General features: G+C 42.5%; 1 protein-coding gene across 7 annotated transcripts in view; it reads right to left on the bottom strand.

Moving 5' to 3' along the window:
* Positions 1–12,733: 12,733 nt before the first annotated feature.
* LOC134349176 (prolyl 4-hydroxylase subunit alpha-2-like) overlaps positions 12,734–21,049 on the bottom strand; it is a 157,878-nt gene continuing 149,562 nt past the window's right edge. For all 7 annotated transcript variants that reach the window (XM_063053118.1, XM_063053123.1, XM_063053117.1 and 4 more), the window contains 2 exons: positions 20,444–20,540; positions 12,734–16,377 (listed from right to left, as the gene is read on the bottom strand). In XM_063053118.1, coding sequence (XP_062909188.1) covers positions 16,307–16,377; positions 20,444–20,540 — 168 coding nt within the window. In that variant the 3' untranslated portion in view covers positions 12,734–16,306. The remainder of the gene's footprint in view (positions 16,378–20,443; positions 20,541–21,049) is intronic.

Genomic DNA, 21,049 nt, shown 5'->3' with positions numbered 1-21,049 from the left:
GTCATAACAGTTTCCAGAACACTATTTTCCAAGAACAGGATTGGTCTGAAGCCAAGGGACTTGCAGATAGGGAATATGAGATGTTTCTAACTCTGACTGCCACAATATGCAACATATTATAGAACAGTTCCAAAAGACTGTCCATTCAGGCCTCGGCTTAAAATTAGTTGTTTTTTTTGAGGTTCATACGGATTTTTCTGTGGAATGAGCTGGGAGTTAGGGGTCACATTTAGGGACAGGATGAAGGGGAGCTAGAAGTCAGGCTGGAGTCCAAGTCATAGTGCTCTGAAGTTGAAGGCCACAGGTATCCATGGATGGATGTCAGGTCTTTAAGCGCTGTGGACAAAGACCAGTGAAGGCAAGGACTGGTCACTCCCCCATAGAATAGGCAGCCATCGATCCAAGGGATCATGGGTTTGTGCCTCTGGTGGACTGAGTTAAGCAGTGTCTGCTGTGACTGTGGATTCCAATGTGGGAGTGACAGTCCTTGCCGTACTGTGTACAGCAGAATGCTGAGGTAGCTCGGACGTCTTGGGCAGCTTGGGCACAGAGCTTTCAGTGAGGTTTCTTTTCCTCTGCTTGTTGCATTAGAGTGGTCTTGTACCTGAATAGACCCTTCTTCACCTCCTACTTCCAGGCACACCTGTCTGAGGCGAGTGACTGTCACGTGTTGGTGCTAATACCCAGGGCCTTGAGGTTGCGTCTGCAGGAGTCCTTGTAGCGCAGCTGGGGTATTCCTGTTGTCCTCTTTCCAGACTCTAGCTCCCCAAGCGTGGCCTAGCCAGCGCATATGTCTCTGTTTGAGGAAGGTAAGCCAGGAGCTGGTGTCTGCACTCTCAAGCACTGTGTTGTTGGTAACCTTGCCTTCCCAGGTGATACCAAGTATGAGTCTAAGGCACTGCATATGGAAAGCGTTGAGTCGCTGCTCTTGTTTTGTGCACAGGGTCCAAGTTTCTCTGGCGTAGAGCAGTGCTCAGCACACAGGCTGTGTACACCTGGACTTTGGCGTTCATGGTGAGTCTGTTGTTGGCCCAGACTCTCTTAGTTGACCTTGAGAGGGCTGTGGCTGCTTTTCTGATGCGCCTGCTGATCTAGCTTTCAAGTGATTGGTTATCTGAGATCGCGGAGCCCAGGTATATGAATTTGTGGATGACTTTCAGCTCATTGTTGACAATGTTAATGGATGGCTTGTTTTCAACGTCTTGTCCTATCACCTGTGTCCTCTTCAGGATGATAGTCAGGCCGAACTCTCTGCAGGCTTCCACAAAGCAGGTCATGAGATCTTGTAGCTCCTGCTATGAGTGGGTTGCAACAGCCGAGTCAGAGGCAAACAGGAAGTTTCTGAGGAACCTTACCTGCTCTTTGATCCTCGCTCTGAGCCTTGACAGTCTGAAGACCTTTCTGTCTGATCCTGAAGGGAGATAATTGCCCTCAGTGGCCTTCCCAAAGGCAGACTTGAGCAGGACTGCAAAGAAGATGCTGAGCAGAGTTGGAGCGAGGACACACCCCTGTTCTACTCCGCTGAGGATGTTAAAGGACTCTGATGTGGCGCCATCAAACACTATGCTCCCCTTCATGTTGTCATGAAACAACCTGATGATACAGAGTAGGATTGATGGGCAGTCAATCTTGGCAAGGATGTCAAAGAAGCCCATTCTGCTCACGAGGTTGAATGCCTTAGTAAAATCAATGAAGGCGATGTAGAGTGGCTTCTGCTGTTCTCTGCACTTTTCTTGCAGTTGCCTGAAGGAGAAGATTATGTCAACGGTAGACCGCTCAGCTCTGAACTCAAACTGAGACTCGTGATAGATCCTTTCTGCGAGCAGCTGGAGCCTCTTCAGGGTGACTCAAGCAAAAAGCTTTCCCACAATGCTGTGAAGAGAGATGCCGCAATGGTTGTTACAGTCGCTCCCGTTGCCCTTGTTCTTGTGGAGAGCGACGACGTTTGCATCCCTCCTGTCTTGGGGTACACTGCCTTCTCTCCAACACTGGCAGGGGATTTGGTGCAGTTCTGGGATGAGGTTGCTCTTGGCACATTTGAGAACCTCAGGAGGGATGCCATCTTTTCCAGGTGCTTTCCCGGAAGAAAGTGCTTCCAGTGCCTTGCTGCGTTCCTCCGGAGTGTGGTCTTCATCATGTTGGGCAGAGCTTCAGTGGTATTCAGAGCTTTATCTGTAACAACAGTCTCTCAGGCATACAGCTCCGAGTAATGTTCCACCCAGCGTTCCATCCGTTGTGTTTTATCCTTGACGACCTCTCCCGTTGATGACTTTAGTGGGGCAGTCTTGCTCTGTAATGGACCAATGGCTTGCTTGGTTCCATCATACATTCCTCTGATGTTGCTAGCGTCAGCAGCCTCCTGGATCTTGGAGCAGAGCTGGAGCCAGTAGTCACTGGCATACCGCCTGGCAGCCTGTTGAACTTTGTCCCGGGTAGACCGGAGCACTTGCAGGTTCTTCTCGCTAGGAGAGGACTTGTACGCTGTCAGTACTTTTCTCTTCTCTTCAATCAGAGGCAACAGCACTTCAGAGTAGGTCTCAAACCAGTCAGCAGACTTGGCTGTCTTTTTTCCGAAGGTGGATATCACAGTGTTGTAGGCAGTGTCCCACAGGTTTTCCCATCTCTTGCTGACATTGGTGTCGGGAGAGCCAGGGCTTGCACAAACTCGGCTATTTTTACAGAGTCACAAATATTGCTGGTGTCAATGCATGGCCTTCCCTCCCTTCTGGAACAATGGACACTCCATATTCTGCAGATCCTGGAAATCCAGAGCAAGATGCACAAAATGCAGCAGGCAGCATCCACGGAGGGAAATAAACAGCTGATGTATTGGGCTAAGATGAAGGGTCTCGGCCCAAAACATTGACTGTTTATTCCTCTCCATGGATGCTACCTCCTGAGTTCCTCCATCATTTTGTGCACGTTACTTTGGGTGCTCTGGTTCTCTACCACATTCCAAGGATGTGCAGGTTTGTAGGGCAATTGGTCACATGGGGCACAATTGCATTGTGGGTTCAGCAGGCTGGAAGGTCTTGTTACTGTGTTGTATCTCAAAATAATTAAGTGAATGTAACAGTCTGGGGGAATCTCATTGTACCCTATCAATTACTGAAATGCCTAGGTCGACAGGATGTAAAGAGGATTTTTTCTCTAGTGGGGAGTCTACGACCAGAATCAGAATATAAGGATGCTCCATTACAACAGAGATAAGGAGGAATTTCTTTAGCAAGAGGGTAGTGAATCTGTGTAATTCATTGCAACAGCTGCCATTGGAGGCCAAGTCATTTGGTGAATTTAAAGTGGAGGTTGATAGGTTCTTGATTAGTAAGGGTATCAAAGGTTACAAGGAGAAGGGAGGAGAATAGCTTATAGAGGAATATTAAATCATCCATGATCAAATGGTGGAGCAGATTCGATGGGCCGAATAGCCTAATTCTGTTCCTATGTTTTATGGTCTAAACATTCGTTCTCATCACTACCATCACACAGAGGTTACAGTGGTTATTGTGCAAAAGTCTCAGGCACATACTGTATGCATAGCTCGGGTGTCTAAGACTTTAGCACTGTACTGTAGTAATTTTATACTCTACTGCTGCCACAAAAAAAACTAAATTTCACAACATATGTGAGTGATGATAACCCTGATTCTGATAGGGGTCTCTGTTGTGGACTGAGAGTGGGAATGGGCAGGATGAGGGGAATCATGGTTGGGAAAAGGGGAAGTGAGAGGGGAGGGAGTGGGAAGTACCAGAGAGACATTCTGCAATCATCAATAAACCAATTGTTTGGAATCAAATAACTTTGCCTGCTGTCTCAGGGCTGGGTTCGTCTGCACTCATACCAATCGCTGCCCCCGGCACTCCTCTGCCACCTGTCCTGCACCCCTCCTGTGGCACTCCACCCTCACCATTCCCCAAATCCTTTGCTCCCACCGGATTTACAAATTCACTCTCCACTCCACGTTGACAAATCCAGTACTGTGCAACATAGGCAACATGGCTATATATTGTGTATGTGCCTAAGACATTTGCACAATGCTGTACACCCTCTATAAAATACATTGCTGCTACTCAACATCATCTCTCCAACCTGTGACATCTACCACCAGTCACGCAGGTATGTAATCCCAGTTCAGAGTACCAACTCAGTATGTTGATCCACATTTCTAAATAGTCAATGAACCCACAAAGACTACCTTCCTATTTTATTCTCTTTTTGTACTATTTATTTAATTTTATGTACTTCTTATTGTATCTTAAAGTAACTTTTCAATGTACTTCTCTGTTTTGCTGATGCAAGACAACAAATGACACAACTAAGAAACAAAAGCCCTTCCCACCATTGAGTACATCTACAAAGAGCACTGCCTCACACAAGCAGCAAGCACTATCAAGGACCCCCAGGCTCCTGAACCACCATGGATAACTTCACTCACCTCAGCACTGAACTGATTCCACAACCCATGGACTCACATTCAAGGACTCTAAACATATGTTGGTGTTATTTATTTATTTATTTGTTTGTTTGTTTATTTATTATTTTTATTTGCACAGTTTGTTTTCTTTTGCACATTGGCTGCTTGTCAGTCTTTGTGTGTAGGACTTCACTAATTCTATTGCATTTCTTTGTTCTACTGTGCCCGCCTGTAAGAAAATGAATCTCAAGGTGACATATATGTACTTTGGTGATAAACTTACTCGGAACAATAAACCTGATTATGATTCTGGATGTGTACTAACTTTAGAGGACTTCAGTGTAACCTAATTTCACTTTGTAACACGCATCTCAGTGGTTTTAACTGCACTTACATTTGAGGATGTTACAACTGCTCTGGAGCAAGTTCAACATCACTTCTTACTCTTACTCCAACATCTTGATGTAGCTACATTTAACATGGTTACCAGGTACTTAAGACTGAAGTGACATTCTGAACTGTGGTCATACTTGTGCGATTTTCTCTCCACTACCTGGTCTTACAATGTCCTCCTCTTTATCAACTGTTAGTATAAATGATTTATCAATCCATATTGCATTTCTTTTTTAGGCACTCCTGTTGACTTCTACAACAATTTCTGCATTTAAGGTGCATTACAAATACTCTCCTACTTTTTCCTGTGCCTCACACTCCAGCAAACGTACTTCTTCCTGTTTGCTAAGTAACTTTTATACCCTGGCATTAGATAGATCTGCAGCTCCGCATGTCCGTGCTTTCCTTGAGTTAAATATATTTCACTCAGATTCAACAAGTAGTCTGATCTGTCTTCAAAAGTTCCTTCATACCTGCAATTATCTGCTAACAGTTCTAGTTCCATTATGTCAGTGCCAAGTCTACCTACTTAAGGCTGTGAGCAAAGAAATGATAGCATCAGTTCTAGGGGGTTTGTTTATTTGAGGGGGTCTTTCCTGGTTGGCTAGTGGTCTTCCTGAGGGTTCAGTACTGGGACCGTTACTTTCACATTGTTTGTCAGTGATTTAGATAATGGAATTGATGGCTTTGTGGCAAAGTTTGTGAATGATATGAAGATAGGTGGAGGGGTAGGTAGTGCTGAGGAAGCAATGTGATTGCAGCAGGACTTAGACAAATTGGAAGAATGGGCAAAAAAGTGGCAGATGGAATACAGTATTGGGAAATGTATGATAATGCATTTTGGTAAAAGGAACAATAGTATAGACTATTATCTAAATGGGGAGAAAATTCAAACATAAGATGTGCAAAGGGACTTAGGAGCCTTTGTGCAAGACCCCCAGAAGGTTAATTCACAGGTTGAGTTTGTGGTAAAGAAGGCAAATGCAATGTTGGTATTTAATTCAAGGAGAATAGAATATAAAAGCAAGGAGATAATGTTGAAGCTTAAAAGACATTAGTCAGGCCACACTTGGAATACTGTCAACAGTTTTGGGCCATATATCTCGGGGAGGATGTGTTATCATTGGAGAAAGTCCAGAGGAGATTCATGAGGATAATTCCAGGAATAAAGCTTTTGGCCTGCACTCACTGAAATTTAGGAGAATGTTTTGGGATCTCAGTGAAACCTACCAAATGTTGAAAGGACCAGATAAAATGGATGTGGAGAGGATGTTTCCTCTGTTGGGTTATCCAGAACTAAAAGGCACAGCCTCAGAACTGAGGGGTGACCTTTTAGAGCAGGAGTAAGGAAGAATTTTTTTTTTGCCAAAGGATGGTGAATCTGTGGAATACTCTGCCATACACTATGGTGGAGGCCAAGACTGTGAGTATATTTAATGCAGAAGTTGATAGATTCCTGATTAGTCAAGGCATCAAGGGATGTGGTGAGAGGGCAGGTGTATGGGGTTGAATGGGATCTGGGATCAAGCCATGATGAAATGGCAGAGTGGACTTGATGGGCTGAATGGCCTAATTCTGCTCCTATGTCTTGTGGTCTTATGGTCTAAGCGGCCAAAGTGCTACATCTGTCCATTCACCTTCTCCCTCACCTATATTCAGGGCCCTAAACAGTCCTTCCAGGTGAGGCTACACTTCACCTGTGAATCATTTGGGATCATCTATTGTGTCTAGTTCTCCAAATGTGATCTCTCCTTCATTGGTTAGACCCGTCATAAATTGGGGACTTCATCAAGCACCTCTGCTCCATCTGCCAAAAGCAGAACTTCCTGATTGCCAAACATTTTAATTCTGACTCTCACTCCCCTTCCCACATGTCAGTACATGGCCTCTTCTTGTGCCACGATGACGCTATCCTCAGGAGCAGAACCTTATATTCCGACTGGATAGCCTCAACCTGATGGCGTGAGTATTGATTTCTCCCTCTGGTATTAATATTTTCCCTCCTCCTCCTCCCCTCTTCTTCTGTTGCCCACTTTGGCTTCTTACCTCTTCTCATCTGGCTATCACCTCACCCTGGGTCCCCTCCTCCTTCCCTTTCTCGCATGGGGCACTCTCCTCTCCTATCAGATTCCTTCCTCTCCATCCCCTTACCTTTCCACCCCACCTGGCTTCACCTATCGCTTTCTAGCTATCCTCCTTCCCATCCCCCCACCTTTTTATTCTGCCATCTTCCCCCTTTCTTTCCAGCCCTGAAGAAGGGTCTCAACTGTTTATTCATTTGCATAGATGCTGCCTGATCTGATGAGTTGCTCCAGCATTTTATGTGTGTTGCGAAAGACATCAGCAGTCCAAATGCTATCATTCTTAAAGGGATACATAGCTAAATCAAACAGAACCCAGTGTGTATAACAAGAACCATCACATGGGCATTGTAAAGTTGAGCTGAGCACTGTATATGAGCCAGGAAGTGTGTAGGGAAATTGTAGAATCTTGTGCACTGGTTTAGAAACTGGCTATGTTGACTATCAGGCTAGCAAGCAGGGTTTGGGAGGGTTGGAGATCTGAGAGTATTTCTGGAACCAGTCATGGTATGGAGGAGGGGTGTCATTTGGAACACGATCAACTTGGTGGGTCTTTTAAGCTCTAATCAGTGACAGATTCCATACCCATGATAATCTGTATCTGTGGACTCCTGCAGTGCTACAAGGCCTGAGATAATTTTAAGGAAACTGCAATTCATCTACTGTCTGGGAATTCTGTAACCCTCTAGACTCAATTATCAAAATTCTCCATCTTTAACCTACTTACTTGGAGTAAAAGAAATTGCAGAGGCATGAGAGGAACTGGAGTTAAGGAAATTACAGAGGCATGAGAGAGGAATAAGAGTATATTAGAAAGGTATGAGAGAGGAGTTGGCCAGAATTGATTGGAAAAGAACACTGGCAGCGATGAAGGCAGTGTAGCAATGGTTGGAATTTCTAGAAGCAATTTGAAAGGCACAGATTATATATATCCTAGAGATGAAGAAGTAATCTAAAGGAAAGATGACACAGCCGTAGCTAACAAGAGAAGTCAAAGCCAACATAAAAGCCAAAAGGAGGGCATATGTAGAACAAAAAATTTGTGGGTAGTTAGAGGATTGCAAAACCTTTAAAAAACAACAGAAAGCAACTAAAAAATCATTAAGAAGGTAAAGATGGAATAAGCTAGTCAATAATATTAAGAAGGATACCAAAACTTTCTTCAGATACATAAAGTGTAAAAGAGAGGTGAGAGTGGATATCAGACTGCTAGTAAACTGTGCTGGAGAGGTAGTAATAGGAAGCAAGAAAGAGGTGGATAAAATGAATAAGTGTTTTGCACCAGTCTTCACTCTGAAAGACACTAGCAGTACGGTAGAAGTTCCAGGTGTCAGGGGTCATGAAGTGTGCGAAGTTACCATAAAAAGAGAGAAGCTTCTTGAGAAACTGCAAGGTCTGAAGGTAGATAAGTCACCTGGACCAGATGGCATACACCCCAGAGTTCTGAAATAGGTAGCTGACGAGATCGTGGAGGCATTAGTAATGATCTTTCAAGAATCATTAGATCCTAGAATGGCTCTGGAAGAACAGAAAATTGCAAATGTCACTCCACTCTTCAAGAAGGGAGAGAGGCAGAAGAAAGGAAACAATAGGCCAATTAGTCTGATCTCAGTGGTTGGGAAGATGTTGGAGTCGATGATTAAGGATGATGTCTCAGGATACTTGGAGGCACATGATAAAATAGGTCATAGTCAGCATGGTTTCCTCAAGGGAAAATCTTGCCTGTCAAATCTGCTGGATTTCTTTGAAGTAACAAGCAGGACAGACAAAGGAGAATCAGTTGATATTGTGTACTTGGATTTTCAGAAGACTTTGACAAGGTGCCACACATGAGACTGTTTAACAAGCTATGAGCCCATGGTATTACAGGAAAGATTCTAGTATGGATAAAACAGCAGCCGATTGGCAGGAGGCAGAGCGGGAATAAAGGGAATCTTTTCTGGTTGGTTGCCAGTGACTTGTGGTGTTCTACAGGTGTCTGTGTTGGGACTAATTCGTTTTACATTATACAGTATGTCAATGATTTGTATGATGGGATTGATGGATTTGTTACAAAGTTTGCAAACAATATGAAGCTATGTGGAGAGGCAGGTAGTTTAGAGGAAATAGAGTGGCTACAGGAGGACTCAGGCAGATTAGGAGAATGGGCAAATAAATGGTTGATGAAATACAGTGTCGGGAAGTGTATGGTTTTTGGTAGAAGAAATGAAAGGGTTGACTGTTCTCTAAATAGAGAGAAAATAGAAATAACTGAGGTGCAAATGTACTTGTGACTCATTGTGCAGTATTCCCTGAAGGTTAATCAACCTTTAGGGTTAATTTCCTGAAGGCTGAGTCCGTGGTGAGGAAGGCAAATGAAGTGTTGCCATTCATTTCAAGAGGACTTGAATATAAAAGCAAGGATGTAATGTTGAGATTTTATAAAGCACTGGTGAGGCCTCACTTGGAATATTGTGAGCAGTTTTGTGTCCCTTATCTTAGAAAGGATGTACTGAAACTAGAGAGTGTTCAACAGGAGTTTTCGGAAATGATTCCAGGATTGAATGGCTTGTCATATGAAGAGCGTCTGATGCCTCTGAGACTGCATTTGCTGGAATTCAGAAGAATGAGCGATAACCTAATTGAAACCTATCGAATGGTGAAAGGCCTTGATAGAGTGGATGTGGAGAGGATGTTTCCCATGGCAGGAGAGACTAAGAGCAGAGGACACAGCCTCAGAATAGAGGAACATCCTTTTGTAACAGAGTTAAGGAGAAATATTTAGTCAGAGCATGGTTAATCTGTGGAATTCTTTATCACAGGCAGCTAAGGAGACCAAATCTTTATGTACATTTAAGGCAGTGACTGATAGATTCTTGACTGGTCAGGGCATAAAGGGATACAGGGCAGGAGACTGGGTCTGAGAGGAAAATTGGATCAGCTGTGATGAAATGGCAGAGCAGGCACGATGTGCTAAATGGCCTAATTCTGCTCCTATATCATTGGGTCTTATAGTCTTACTCTTTTTTCAGTAGCAGAACAAGCCATCTTTGATCCAGGTCAGTTCTTTCTCCCTCTGTGAGTACAGACTGACCCACTGGTTGTGCCCCATAGCCCTGCTATTAGCAACATAAAACATATACAAAGCATAATCTGCCTTGGCCGCATTTACCCATTTCATCTCACTTTTTCAGAGACATCCCCTTTGTCCTAGCCATCCAATCACCACCATCTCTGCATGAACAATCAACTTGTTTTAACTCTTTCCCAATTCTGGTGAAGTGTCTTCAACGTGAAACGTTAGCTCAGTTTGTCTTTCCACAGCTACTGACCAATCTTAAAGTTCAAAGTAAATTTATTATGAAAGTACATAGTTGTCACCATAGGCAGTACAACCCTGAGTTTCATTTTCTTGTGGGCAGTCTCAATAAATCCAATAACCATAATAGAATCAATGAAAGATTGCCCCGATTGGGAATACATCCAGTATGCAAAAGGTAACACACTGCAAATCCAAAAAGAAAGAAATAATAATAATAATAGTAATACATAAGCACTAAATATCAAGAGCATGAGAGGAAGAGTCCTTGAAAGTGAGTCTATAGTTTGTGAGAACATTGTTTCGGTGATTGGGCAAGTGAAGTTGAATGAAGTTATGTCCTTTGGTTCAAAAACCTGATAGTTGAGGGATAATAATGGTTCCTGAACCTGGTGGTGTGACTCCTGAGGCCCCTGTATCTTCTTCCTGGTGGCAGCAGTGAGAACAGAGCATGTCCTGTGTGGTGGGTGGTCCTTGATGTCAGATGCAGCTTTCCTGCGACAATATTCCATGTAGAGTTCAATGGTGGAGAGGGCTTTACCCGTGATGGACTGGGCTGTACCCATTACTTTTTGTAGGATTTTCCATTCAATGTTTCCAGACCAGGCCATGTTGCTGCCAGTCAATATAACCTACTGAACATTTCCAGCATTTCCTGCTATAAATGCAACATTGAGACTTCCCGGAAAGGCAATAAACTCAGAGTGGAGGTCTCCGCTCTTCATTCACTCAGCAACTGATTAGAAACATGACCTCAAAGTTGTAAGTGTTCTTCAATTACCAGAGGTTTTGTCCGTTACTTGTCTGGAATCAGAGAGTCACTCAGCACAGTAACAGGCCTTGTGCCAGCCACTAACCACCCATCTGTTTATGTTTTCCCCTCATACAGAAACTTGAAGTTTCTGTCACACTCCTACAGACAAAGAGTAATTTACAGAACCAGCTAACTTTGGAATGGAGAGGAAACCACAACACCTGAGAGAAGCATACACAGACACTAGAAGAACATGCAAACTTCACACTGACAGCAATGCGGGTCAGGACTGACTGGAGCAGTGGGGCAGCAGCTCTTCTAGAGAAACAACAAAGATTCTCTTTTATATACCACTTACTACCCCGCAAACATCAGGCTCATGAACCAAAGAGGATAATCTCACTCAATTTCACTTGCCCCACCATTGCAATATGGACTCACTTTCAAGGACTTTTCATCTCATGTTCTTTACATTAATTGCTTATTCATTGATTTATTATAATTTCTTTCATTTTGCATTGGTACAATTAGTTAACTTTTGCACACCGGTTGAGTGCTCAAGTTGCTGCAGACTTTCATTGGTTTTGTTATGGTTATTATTCTATTCTGGATTTATTGAGTATGACTGCAAGAAAAGACAGCAGGCTGTGAAGAAAGCTAATGGCATGCTGGCCTTCATAACAAGGGGAATTGAGTATAAGAGCAAAGAGGTCCTTCTGCAGCTGTACGGGGCCCTGGCGAGACCACACCTGGAGTACTGTGTGCAGTTTTGGTTTTCAAATTTGAGGAAGGACATTCTTGCTATTGAGGGAGTGCAGCATAGGTTCACAAGGCTAATTCCCGGGATGGCGGGACTGTCATATGTCGAAAGATTGGAGCGACTGGGCTTGTATACTCTGGAATTTAGAAGGCTGAGAGGAGAGCTTATTGAAACATATAAGATTATTAAGGGATTGGACACGCTGGAGGCAGGAAGCATGTTCCCGCTGATAGGTGAGTCCAGAACCAGAGGCCACAGTTTAAGAATAAGGGGTAGGCCATTTAGAACGGAGTTGAGGAAAAACTTTTTCACCCAGTGAGTGGTGGATATATGGAATGCTCTGCCCCAGAAGGCTGTGGAGGCCAAGTCTCTGGATGCTTTCAAGAGAGAGATGGATAGAGCTCTTAAAGATAGCAGAATCAAAGGTTATGGGGATAAGGCAGGAACTGGATACGGATTGTGGATGATCAGCCATGATCACAGTGAATGGTGGTTGCTGGCTCGAAGGGCCGAATGGCCTACTCCTGCACCTATTGTCTATTGTCTAAAATGAATCTGTGCTGTATATAGTGACATACAGTATATGTACTTTGATAATAAAGTTAGTTTGAACTTTTGAAATACAAATATATATATATTTCTCTTGCAAACTCAAGATGTCTGCGAATACATTTCAAGTCAGAGAGGTACAGAATGGGAACAGGCCCTTTTGTCTATAGATTGTACATCAGCCATCCACTGCCCATTTCCACTAATACTGCCAATTCAACTCTTTCAGGATATTACTTACATCTGGAGTGAAGCTCTGCATAAAGTGTTTATTTAATTCACCTGCCATCTCTTTACTTTCCAATATTAAATATCCACATTTACTTTCTCAATGATATTAAGTGTTAGGATATTCCGAGCAATTTTCGCAGTATGCATCAGGGCAACCATGCCGTTAATCAGGCAAGGATTTAACATTTGAGGTATTGATTGTTGTAATGAGCGAAGAATAAAAGAAAAGTCCAGAGATAAGCCATTTCAGTTACCTTATTTCATTATTTTATTCATTGATTTGAGCACAGTAAAGTTGGACAACTTCCTCTAATCATTTTGTGGGATTCGTGCTACATTCAAAAATACTATTAACAAAATCAATAAAATTATGATTTGACATATATTTGAGAAATAAAATCACTCTATATTTAAACTATATTTGCAACGTGGAACATCAGAGGTAAACAGGTATATTAAACAAGAACTAATTTCCTGAATTTGCAAAAACACGATCAAAGTTACTGTTTGGCAGAAAGCACTCTTTTACCTCATCCAATCCTAAACTATGAGTGGACTCTGTGAATAGAGAGAGAGAGAGAGTGAGAGGAAGAGAGAGTGAGAGTGAGAGAGAGAGAGAGAGAGAGAGATATTTTGGTCTCTGTCAATTTTCATCTCTAGCAGCTCAACTGGCATTCAGGTGGATGTGAAGAAGCATTTGAGGTTTGGTTCACAACACAAGGTTGTTGAAGGATAGAAATGAACAGGGCATATTGCATTTCAGATTGTAGTGCATTATCAGCAATGGTTGTTAAATAACTGCACCACCATGTCCAGGCTAAAGATCTTCCCTTCAAGGAGTTATGCATCACTTTTTATTATTCTTCATATTAATGTGGTAGGAATTAAGTCCTTCAAGGGCTGTTTAACTGAAGGAATCAAGCTCCAGCAAAAACCGAAACCATTTTGAGTTTTGTATGTCCCCTTGTTGTCTTAAGATGAAATACTCAGCAGGGAAGGCCATACCTGCGAGAAGAGAAACAGGATCAATATTTCAGGTGGGAGATGTTTTGTCAGATCTGTGACTTGAAAATGTTGTGCCTGTTTCTCTTCCCAAAGATGCCACCCGACCTGCTAAGTATTTCCAGCACTTTCCTTTTGCTTTTGGATTTCCAGTGTCTGCAGAGTTTTATTTTTGATTTCCACTGTTATCTTGTAAGACAGGAGGAGACTATTGGTTTCTGCAGTCCATGCCAGCTCCCAGGACAGCAAACCCATCCTTCCTCTCCTTGTGCCCCAACAACTTATTTTCTCAAACACCTGCCTCTTAACTCCCTGAGATTCATTTTGACACTTCTCTCCTGCCAAATAAGGCTGTTTCACAATTGCCAATTAACCTAGCTGCATGACTTTGGGATGTGGGGGGAATCCCGAGCTCCCAGCAGAAACACAGGGTCACATGGAGAGATACACCCTTCGCTCCCCCAGTACTAATGCAATTCACTGGAAGTAAACTTTTAACTGCTCCCGGCATCAATTCTTTTAGAACACCACTTCTCCCTTTAGGAGCTCCCTTTAGCTTCTCCCTCAACCTCTGTTTTATCATTATTTCCACGGCTGGATAATCAATTGGGATTTAAAGCTAATGGCTGCCCCCACCTGATTGAAACAGTTCAAGCTGACTTTGTTATGGTGATCCAAAAATTAACTTAAGGAATGATCTAACATTTAAGATTCCAAAACAGACATCATCACAGGAAGATCAGGCCAGTAACTAAATTAAGAGACTGCAGATACTTCAAATCAGGCACGATGTGAAGCATGTTAAAAGGGGGCATAACTTAAAGTGATTGAAGGGGGATATCAGAAGTAAGTTCTTTACACAGAGAGTGGTGGGTGCATGGAACTTCCTGTCAGAGGAGGTGGTAGAGGCAAATACATTGGAGGCATTTAAAAAAATCTTATATGAACCCGATGATAGAAAAATGAAAGGTTATGTCAGACAGAATGGTAAGATTGTTCGTAGAGCAGATTATAAATCAGCATAACATCCTGGGCCGAACTGTCTGTACTCTGCTGTAACATTCTATGTTCTACGAACTCAGTGGGTCAGGCAGCATCTATGAAGGAAAATGGAAAGTGGACATTTCTAGTCAAGTCCCTTCATCAGATCTGGTGAATTCTGCAATCCTCATGAAGAGTCTTGACCTGAAACGTTGACTGTCCATTCCCCTCCATAGATGCTGCCTGACCCGCTGAATTCATCCAACATTTTCTGTGTGCTCCAGCACACAAAATTACCGGGATTTCATAGCTCAACAGTTTGCTAATTTAATTCCACTACCAGCTCTCCTAATGTTCAATTCTTAAATTAAGCGCAGGTTTTGGAGAATATATCTGATCTTACATTTCCAGTCTGTGCATCTAGAGCAGGAGTTCCCAACCTGGGGCCATGGACCTCTTGGTTAATGGTAGGGGTCCATGGCGTAAAAAGAGTTGGGAACCCCTGATCTGGAGTCAAGGAATGTGGACATATTCGGCCATGCATTGAGTTTGCTCCAAAATATTAATTGAGTCTTGGTCACTTGCAACAAAAATGGGAGGTTATGGCATTTACAATTCCATCTCTATAGACTGTTTATACTCTGTGTATAAAGTATGTCAAATAAATTTTAGAATCCACTTCCAAAATTCAGTCACATTCCACTTGACACAGCCAAAGATGCACTTCTATCTCAACAATTTTGTTTAATGAATTATTTAATACACACAGTGATTACAATCATTATTTTATTCATGGAAGATGAGTGCTATTAAAATTGGATTGACTTCCTTTTTGCTAGCTGCATGTTCATCTATGAATCAGGACTTATTTCACGGTGGTTGTCAGAGAAGCAGTGACAACAAAAATAACAAATTTGTTCTGAAGCAAACACTATGGCAAATGGTGGGAATAGTCAGCAGTCAGGCAGCATCTGTGGAGAGAGACAGTCAGCATAGAAAGCTGATAACCTTTCCTGACAGCCCTGACCAAAATATTAGCTCTGCTTCTCTCTGCACAGATATTCCCTAACTTGCTTAGCATTTGCTGCACTTCCTATTTTATATCAAATTGGTTGGCGGCATTATTTTTGTGACTTACTTTTCTACCAGCAATTTAGATTAATTTAGATTCTCAAAGGGAACTCTTGAGATCTGCAACCAATCAGTATCTGGAAGTGATTAATAAAATTTGGGTTTGACGCTGAAAAACTGAACGTAAGCCTGCTGGAGAATAACATCTGACCTAACAGAATGGTAAGACAAAACCGTTCTCATGAAAGTAGATCTGTTAAATTAGAATGGCCATGAAACAAGGAGGCTGGCTTGGAAAGAAACCAGTATTGGAACCAGGATGCAGACTTATGCATCTGTCTCCATGTGGTGGAACAACAAGACCAAACTGCACTCTGTTACAAATGATGTCGGTAGGAAGAAAGGGTGAAGGGTGGTTACTTTAATACTTTCATTCACTATTTTCCCCATAGCAAAAGATTTCTCTTCTCTGGGTTACCGTTCCCAAGTGTTCTTATTTGTTGACACTGAGAATGAATTATCTTCACGTAGACAGTAGACCACCACTAAGAGATACCACAAGTTTTTCTTCATCATCATTGAATATCATAGTACGTCTGGGTTCAGAAAAGAGAAGAAAAAATACAGAAAGAAGGCAACACTGCGATGAAGGGGTCAATTGAATGCAGAAGATGATTCGCACACAAAAGGGAGAATCAAATCATTGGCACTTTGCTTGTCCTGATAAAAGAAAGGATGGAATTAAATTGGGGGAATAGAATGGTCCACAGGTTCAATCCACTTCTGTCAGTCCACATGGCCTCTTGAACTCCTGCCCTCTCTCGTGGATCCATTTATTGGAAACTGAACAAAATGAAAGAAAGGGTTAAAGAACAGCTAAGGATCTTAAGTACATGTTGATATTATATACAAAATCAAATTACTGCTCATGGAGCCACCCCAGAAAAACAGAAAATTCATCACTCTTATCCCATCACATTCCCTTCTTAAGCTGCACCCAAAACCACTTTTTTTTTTCTGTTGTTTCTAAGTGATCTTCAGCCTCAGATGGATCAGTGGGTGAATTAACTACTGCAAGCCAGGATTCCTACCCATTAGAAATCTGATGTTAGAACTCTAAAATCAGAATCAGAATCAAGTTTTTAATGTCACCCGCATACTGTATGTCATGTAATGTGCTGCTTTGCACTAGCAGCACAACACTGCAAGATATGAAACCTATAAATTGCAATGAGGAATATGTAAAAAATATTAAATGTTTACAAAATAATTTAAAAATCTAAAATAAAAAACAAAAAATAGAAGTAAAAGTAATTTTCAGATAAAGTAAAAGTTAAAAAAGTAAAAAATAATTAAAAATATAAATCAAAAATCTAAAATAAAGAGTAAAATACATAAAATAAAAAGTATAAACAAATATATTAAGAAATAAAAAAAACATAATTAAATTTAAAACATTTAAAAATCCAGAAAAATTTGTAAACAACCAGCAGGCCAAGCCTCATCTGTAGAAGGAGAAAGTCAATATTTCAGTTCAAAGACCCTTTTTCAAACTGAAACATTAACTCCGTTTCTCAAAAGAATGTGTTGAGTAGCTGGGATGAAGCAAGCCTTTAGCGTGTAAGTAATGTAGGAGGACACTTAAGAAGCAATTTAGAAAAGAAGTAAAGGGCCAAGAGTTATCCCTGACAGAGAATGTAAAGCAGAATCCTAAAGTATTCCAGAGGGAATGAGAGGTCCTCTAAAGAATTAGTGTAGTAATATATAGATGAAGCCAAAGGAAATGAGTGAGGTCTTAATACTTTTCCACACTATTTACCATGGTAAAGGATATGGAAACACTGTGTCCAGGGGAGGGAACAGTGACATTCTGGAGCATTACAAAGAAACACAGAAAGTGACGGAGGAACTCGGTAGGCCAGGCCGCACCTATGGAGGGGAATACATAGTCAACGTTTCCGGCTGTGAGTCATTATCGGCCCAAAACATCGACTGTGTTTTCCTTTCCATAGATGCTGCCTGCCCTGTTGAGTACCTCCAGCATTTTGTGTGTTGTTCTAGATTTCCAGCATCTGCAGAATCTTTAATATTTAACATTACAGAACAGGTGGCATTGAGGGTCTTGACATGCATAAAGGGCCTGATCAGGTTTATCTAAGATGTATGGGCAGTAAGGGGGAGATCGTTTGCACCTCACAAGAGATATTTGTATCTTCATTAGCCACAGGTAAGGTTTAGTATGGAGCTTTAAGAGCTGCAGGGATAAGCCAGCGAACTGCAAGGCAGTAAGCATCAACAGTGGGCTAGTTATTGGAAGGAATTCTGAGGGATAGGATTTATTTGCATTTGGAAATGCAAAGATTGATTAGGAGGTGTCAACCTGGTTTTGCATGTGACAGATCATGTCTTACAAATTTGAGACAATCAAGGGGATTGACGAGGACGGGAAAGATGGCAATGTCTGCATGTTTCTCATCAATCAAAGTATTTAGGATCAGCTGGCAGATTACCCTGGTGAGAAAGGGCAAAACATGGTCGTGAAGGGCTGCTTATCAGATTGAAGGCACATGACAAGTGGTGAACCACAGAGAACTGTGCTGAGTCATCTGTTGTTTTCATGAGTTTGCCGTTAGGTTGACATCAGCAAGTTTGCATATGGCAAGAAACTTAGAGATATTGCAGATAGTAAGGAAGGCTCTTTAAGCTTACAACAGCACATATACACACATTGGGACAGCAGGCAGCTGGAATTTAACTTAGACAAGAGCATTTTGAGAAGTTAAAACAGGGTAGGATATACAGGGCTGTGCAAAATTCTTAGTCACCCTAGCGGTATATATGTATCTACGACTTCTGTACAGTACTGCACAGTATGGCTCAGCGGAGTGTAGAACAGGGGGACCTCCTACATATACATAGTTACCTAAAGGTTAAAACACAGGTAGACAGGATGGTGAGGAAGGTGGATGGAATACTTGCTGTCATTGGCTGAGGCTTTAACTATAAATTGGGATGATGTCATGTTGAAGTTGCACAAGACTGGTGAAACCGCATTTGGAGTATCGTGTACAGCTCTGGTTGCCACAGTGCAGGAAGGATGCAATTAAGCTATAGAGAGGGTACAGAAAAGGTTCACAGGGATATTAGCAACACACACAAAATGCTGGAGGCACTCAGCAGGCCAGGCAGCATCTATGGAAAAGAGTAAACGGTTAATGTTTCAGGCCGAGACCCTTCGTCGGGAATAGAAAGAAGATGAGAAGTCAGAACAGGAAGCTGGGGGAGGGGAAGAAGAAGTATAGGGTGGTATGTGATAGGTGAGATGGGGAGAGGGGTAGGGGAGAGGTACCTGCCCATCATATTTCTCTGGTGCTCCTCCCCCTTCCCTTTCTTCCATGACTTTCTATCCTCTCCTATCAGACCCCCGATTCTCCAGCCCTTTATCTCTTTTACCTATCAACTTCCCGGCTCTTCCCCTCCCTCTCTCCTGGTTTCACATATCACCTCGCACTCCTTCCTATCCTCCCCCACCTTCTTGCTCTGACTCCTCATCTTTTTTTTTTCCAATCCTGATGAAGGGCCTCAGCTTCTAATCTTTTCCATAGATGCTGCCTGGCCTGCTGAGTTCCTCCAGCATTTTCTGCGTGTTGCTTGGATTTTCAGCATCTGCGGATTTTTTTGTCTTCACGGGAATATTGCCTGGATTAGAGGTCTTGAATCACAAGAAGAGAATGCATTGGCTTGGTCTGTTTTCTCTGAATCAAAAGAGGCTGAGAGGTGATGGGGGGGTATATGAAATTATGAGAGATAGAGATGTGGTCGATAGTCCCCTCCACTAACTGGAATTACCTGCCTGTCAGCATCCACCCCTCCTCAGCCCACCAATCAGCTCAGAATCCTTTCTTGCTGCTCCCAATCTCCTCTCTGTGCTGGCCATCTCCTCTCTCAGTCCTGATGCAGGATTTTGGCTGGAAACATTGACAGTTGCTATCTTCCTACCAATGGTGTTCAACCTACTGAGTTCTTCCAGATTATGTGCTGTGGTAAAGACAACCTGCCCAGCTAGAAACCCTACCCTTTGCAGTAACCTTGGCAAATATTCACACTGAGAATGGTATTAGATGTACCTCTCCTGAGAAATTATTTGTAGAGAGGTTCTTTTAGGCTCTGTAGTGAGCAAACCAGCTTCACAGTGTTCAGTTGTGAGTGTATGCAAGTTACAAGTCACTTGGGAGGTTTGACTTGGGATATGGTGGTCACTACAGGGGCATGTTTATGTCTTGGTAAAAGATGTGAATCTCATTCACAAGTGACTAGTGTGAGAAACCACCCAGCAAACTATTCTAATTCTCCTAGGTATTGGGGTTCCTACATATTAACGAGGGACATGGTGGCACAGTAGGGTAGTTAGTGCTTAGCGCAATGCTTTACAGTACCGGCGACCAGGGTTCAAATCCTGTCGCTGCCTGTAAGAAGATTGTATGTTCTCCCCGTAACCACATGTATTTCCTCTGGGTGCTCTGGTTTCCTCCCACAGACCAAAGACGTACCGGTTGGCACAGTAAGTTAATTAGTTATTGTAATTTGTCCCGTGATTACACTAGGGTTAAATTGGGGATCGCTGGGTGGCGCAGCTCGAAGGGCTGGAAGGGCCGATTCTGTGCTGTATCTTGTAAATGATAAAAATTACAAGTAAACAATCAAACCATCCCACTGAGTGACAAGAGTGAATAAAAATATTTTGCATGTTTTGCTCAGCAAAATTTGTTAAAAGAGATTTCTTCTAAAAGATATGCCAGGTTCCAGCAAAATGTAAAGAGCAGAGCAAAGTGGATGCAGAGCCTTACTGTTTCTCCACTAACAAAAGCCACTTGGATGTCAAGAGTAGAACATGGTGCAAGGTTCTTACCCCATTTACTTCCTACTAACACTGGACAGGCCGCATGCCGTGTTCTATAATCACCTTCACCGCTTCTAAAAAGGTTATACCAAAATACTGCTGTTCCCTGGAAATAGATTAAAAAATCCTCTTAGATTTGTTATTGATTAGATAAGACGGTTCTGATGAAAAGTTACCAACCAGCGATGTGTGTTCTGTTTTCCTGTCTCCACATATCAACATATCTACAATTTTATTGAATTCAATTCAAGTTTAATTGTCATTCAGCCATACATGAATACCCATGAATTTAGCCAAATGAAACTGCGTTACTTCGGGGCTAAGGTGAAAACCACAGTACTAGCAGTCCCAGAGCACGAAGCATGTACAAGGTAGCAAGCACGTAAAGGTATCAGTGGGATACAACCTCACAAAAATAAACTAGCAGACCCAAGCCATGAATACCGCAGAAATCTGCAGTATGGTTTGTCTTCTGCCAAGCGAACACAGGAGAGCCGCACTGACTCCAACCTGGATACTGTACCACAGCGCCCCCTGTGGAGCACACTGGTTCCAACACCTCTCTCCTGGTGGCTGTAAACACACAACACCATGGTCTGAGGCCTAGTCCTCAGT

The sequence above is a fragment of the Mobula hypostoma genome, chromosome 7 (genome assembly GCF_963921235.1).
Source record: "Mobula hypostoma chromosome 7, sMobHyp1.1, whole genome shotgun sequence".
Classification (NCBI taxonomy): domain Eukaryota; kingdom Metazoa; phylum Chordata; class Chondrichthyes; order Myliobatiformes; family Myliobatidae; genus Mobula; species Mobula hypostoma.
The sequence above is the reverse complement of the archived record's forward strand: the minus strand, read 5'-3'. Positions and strand labels throughout refer to the sequence as shown.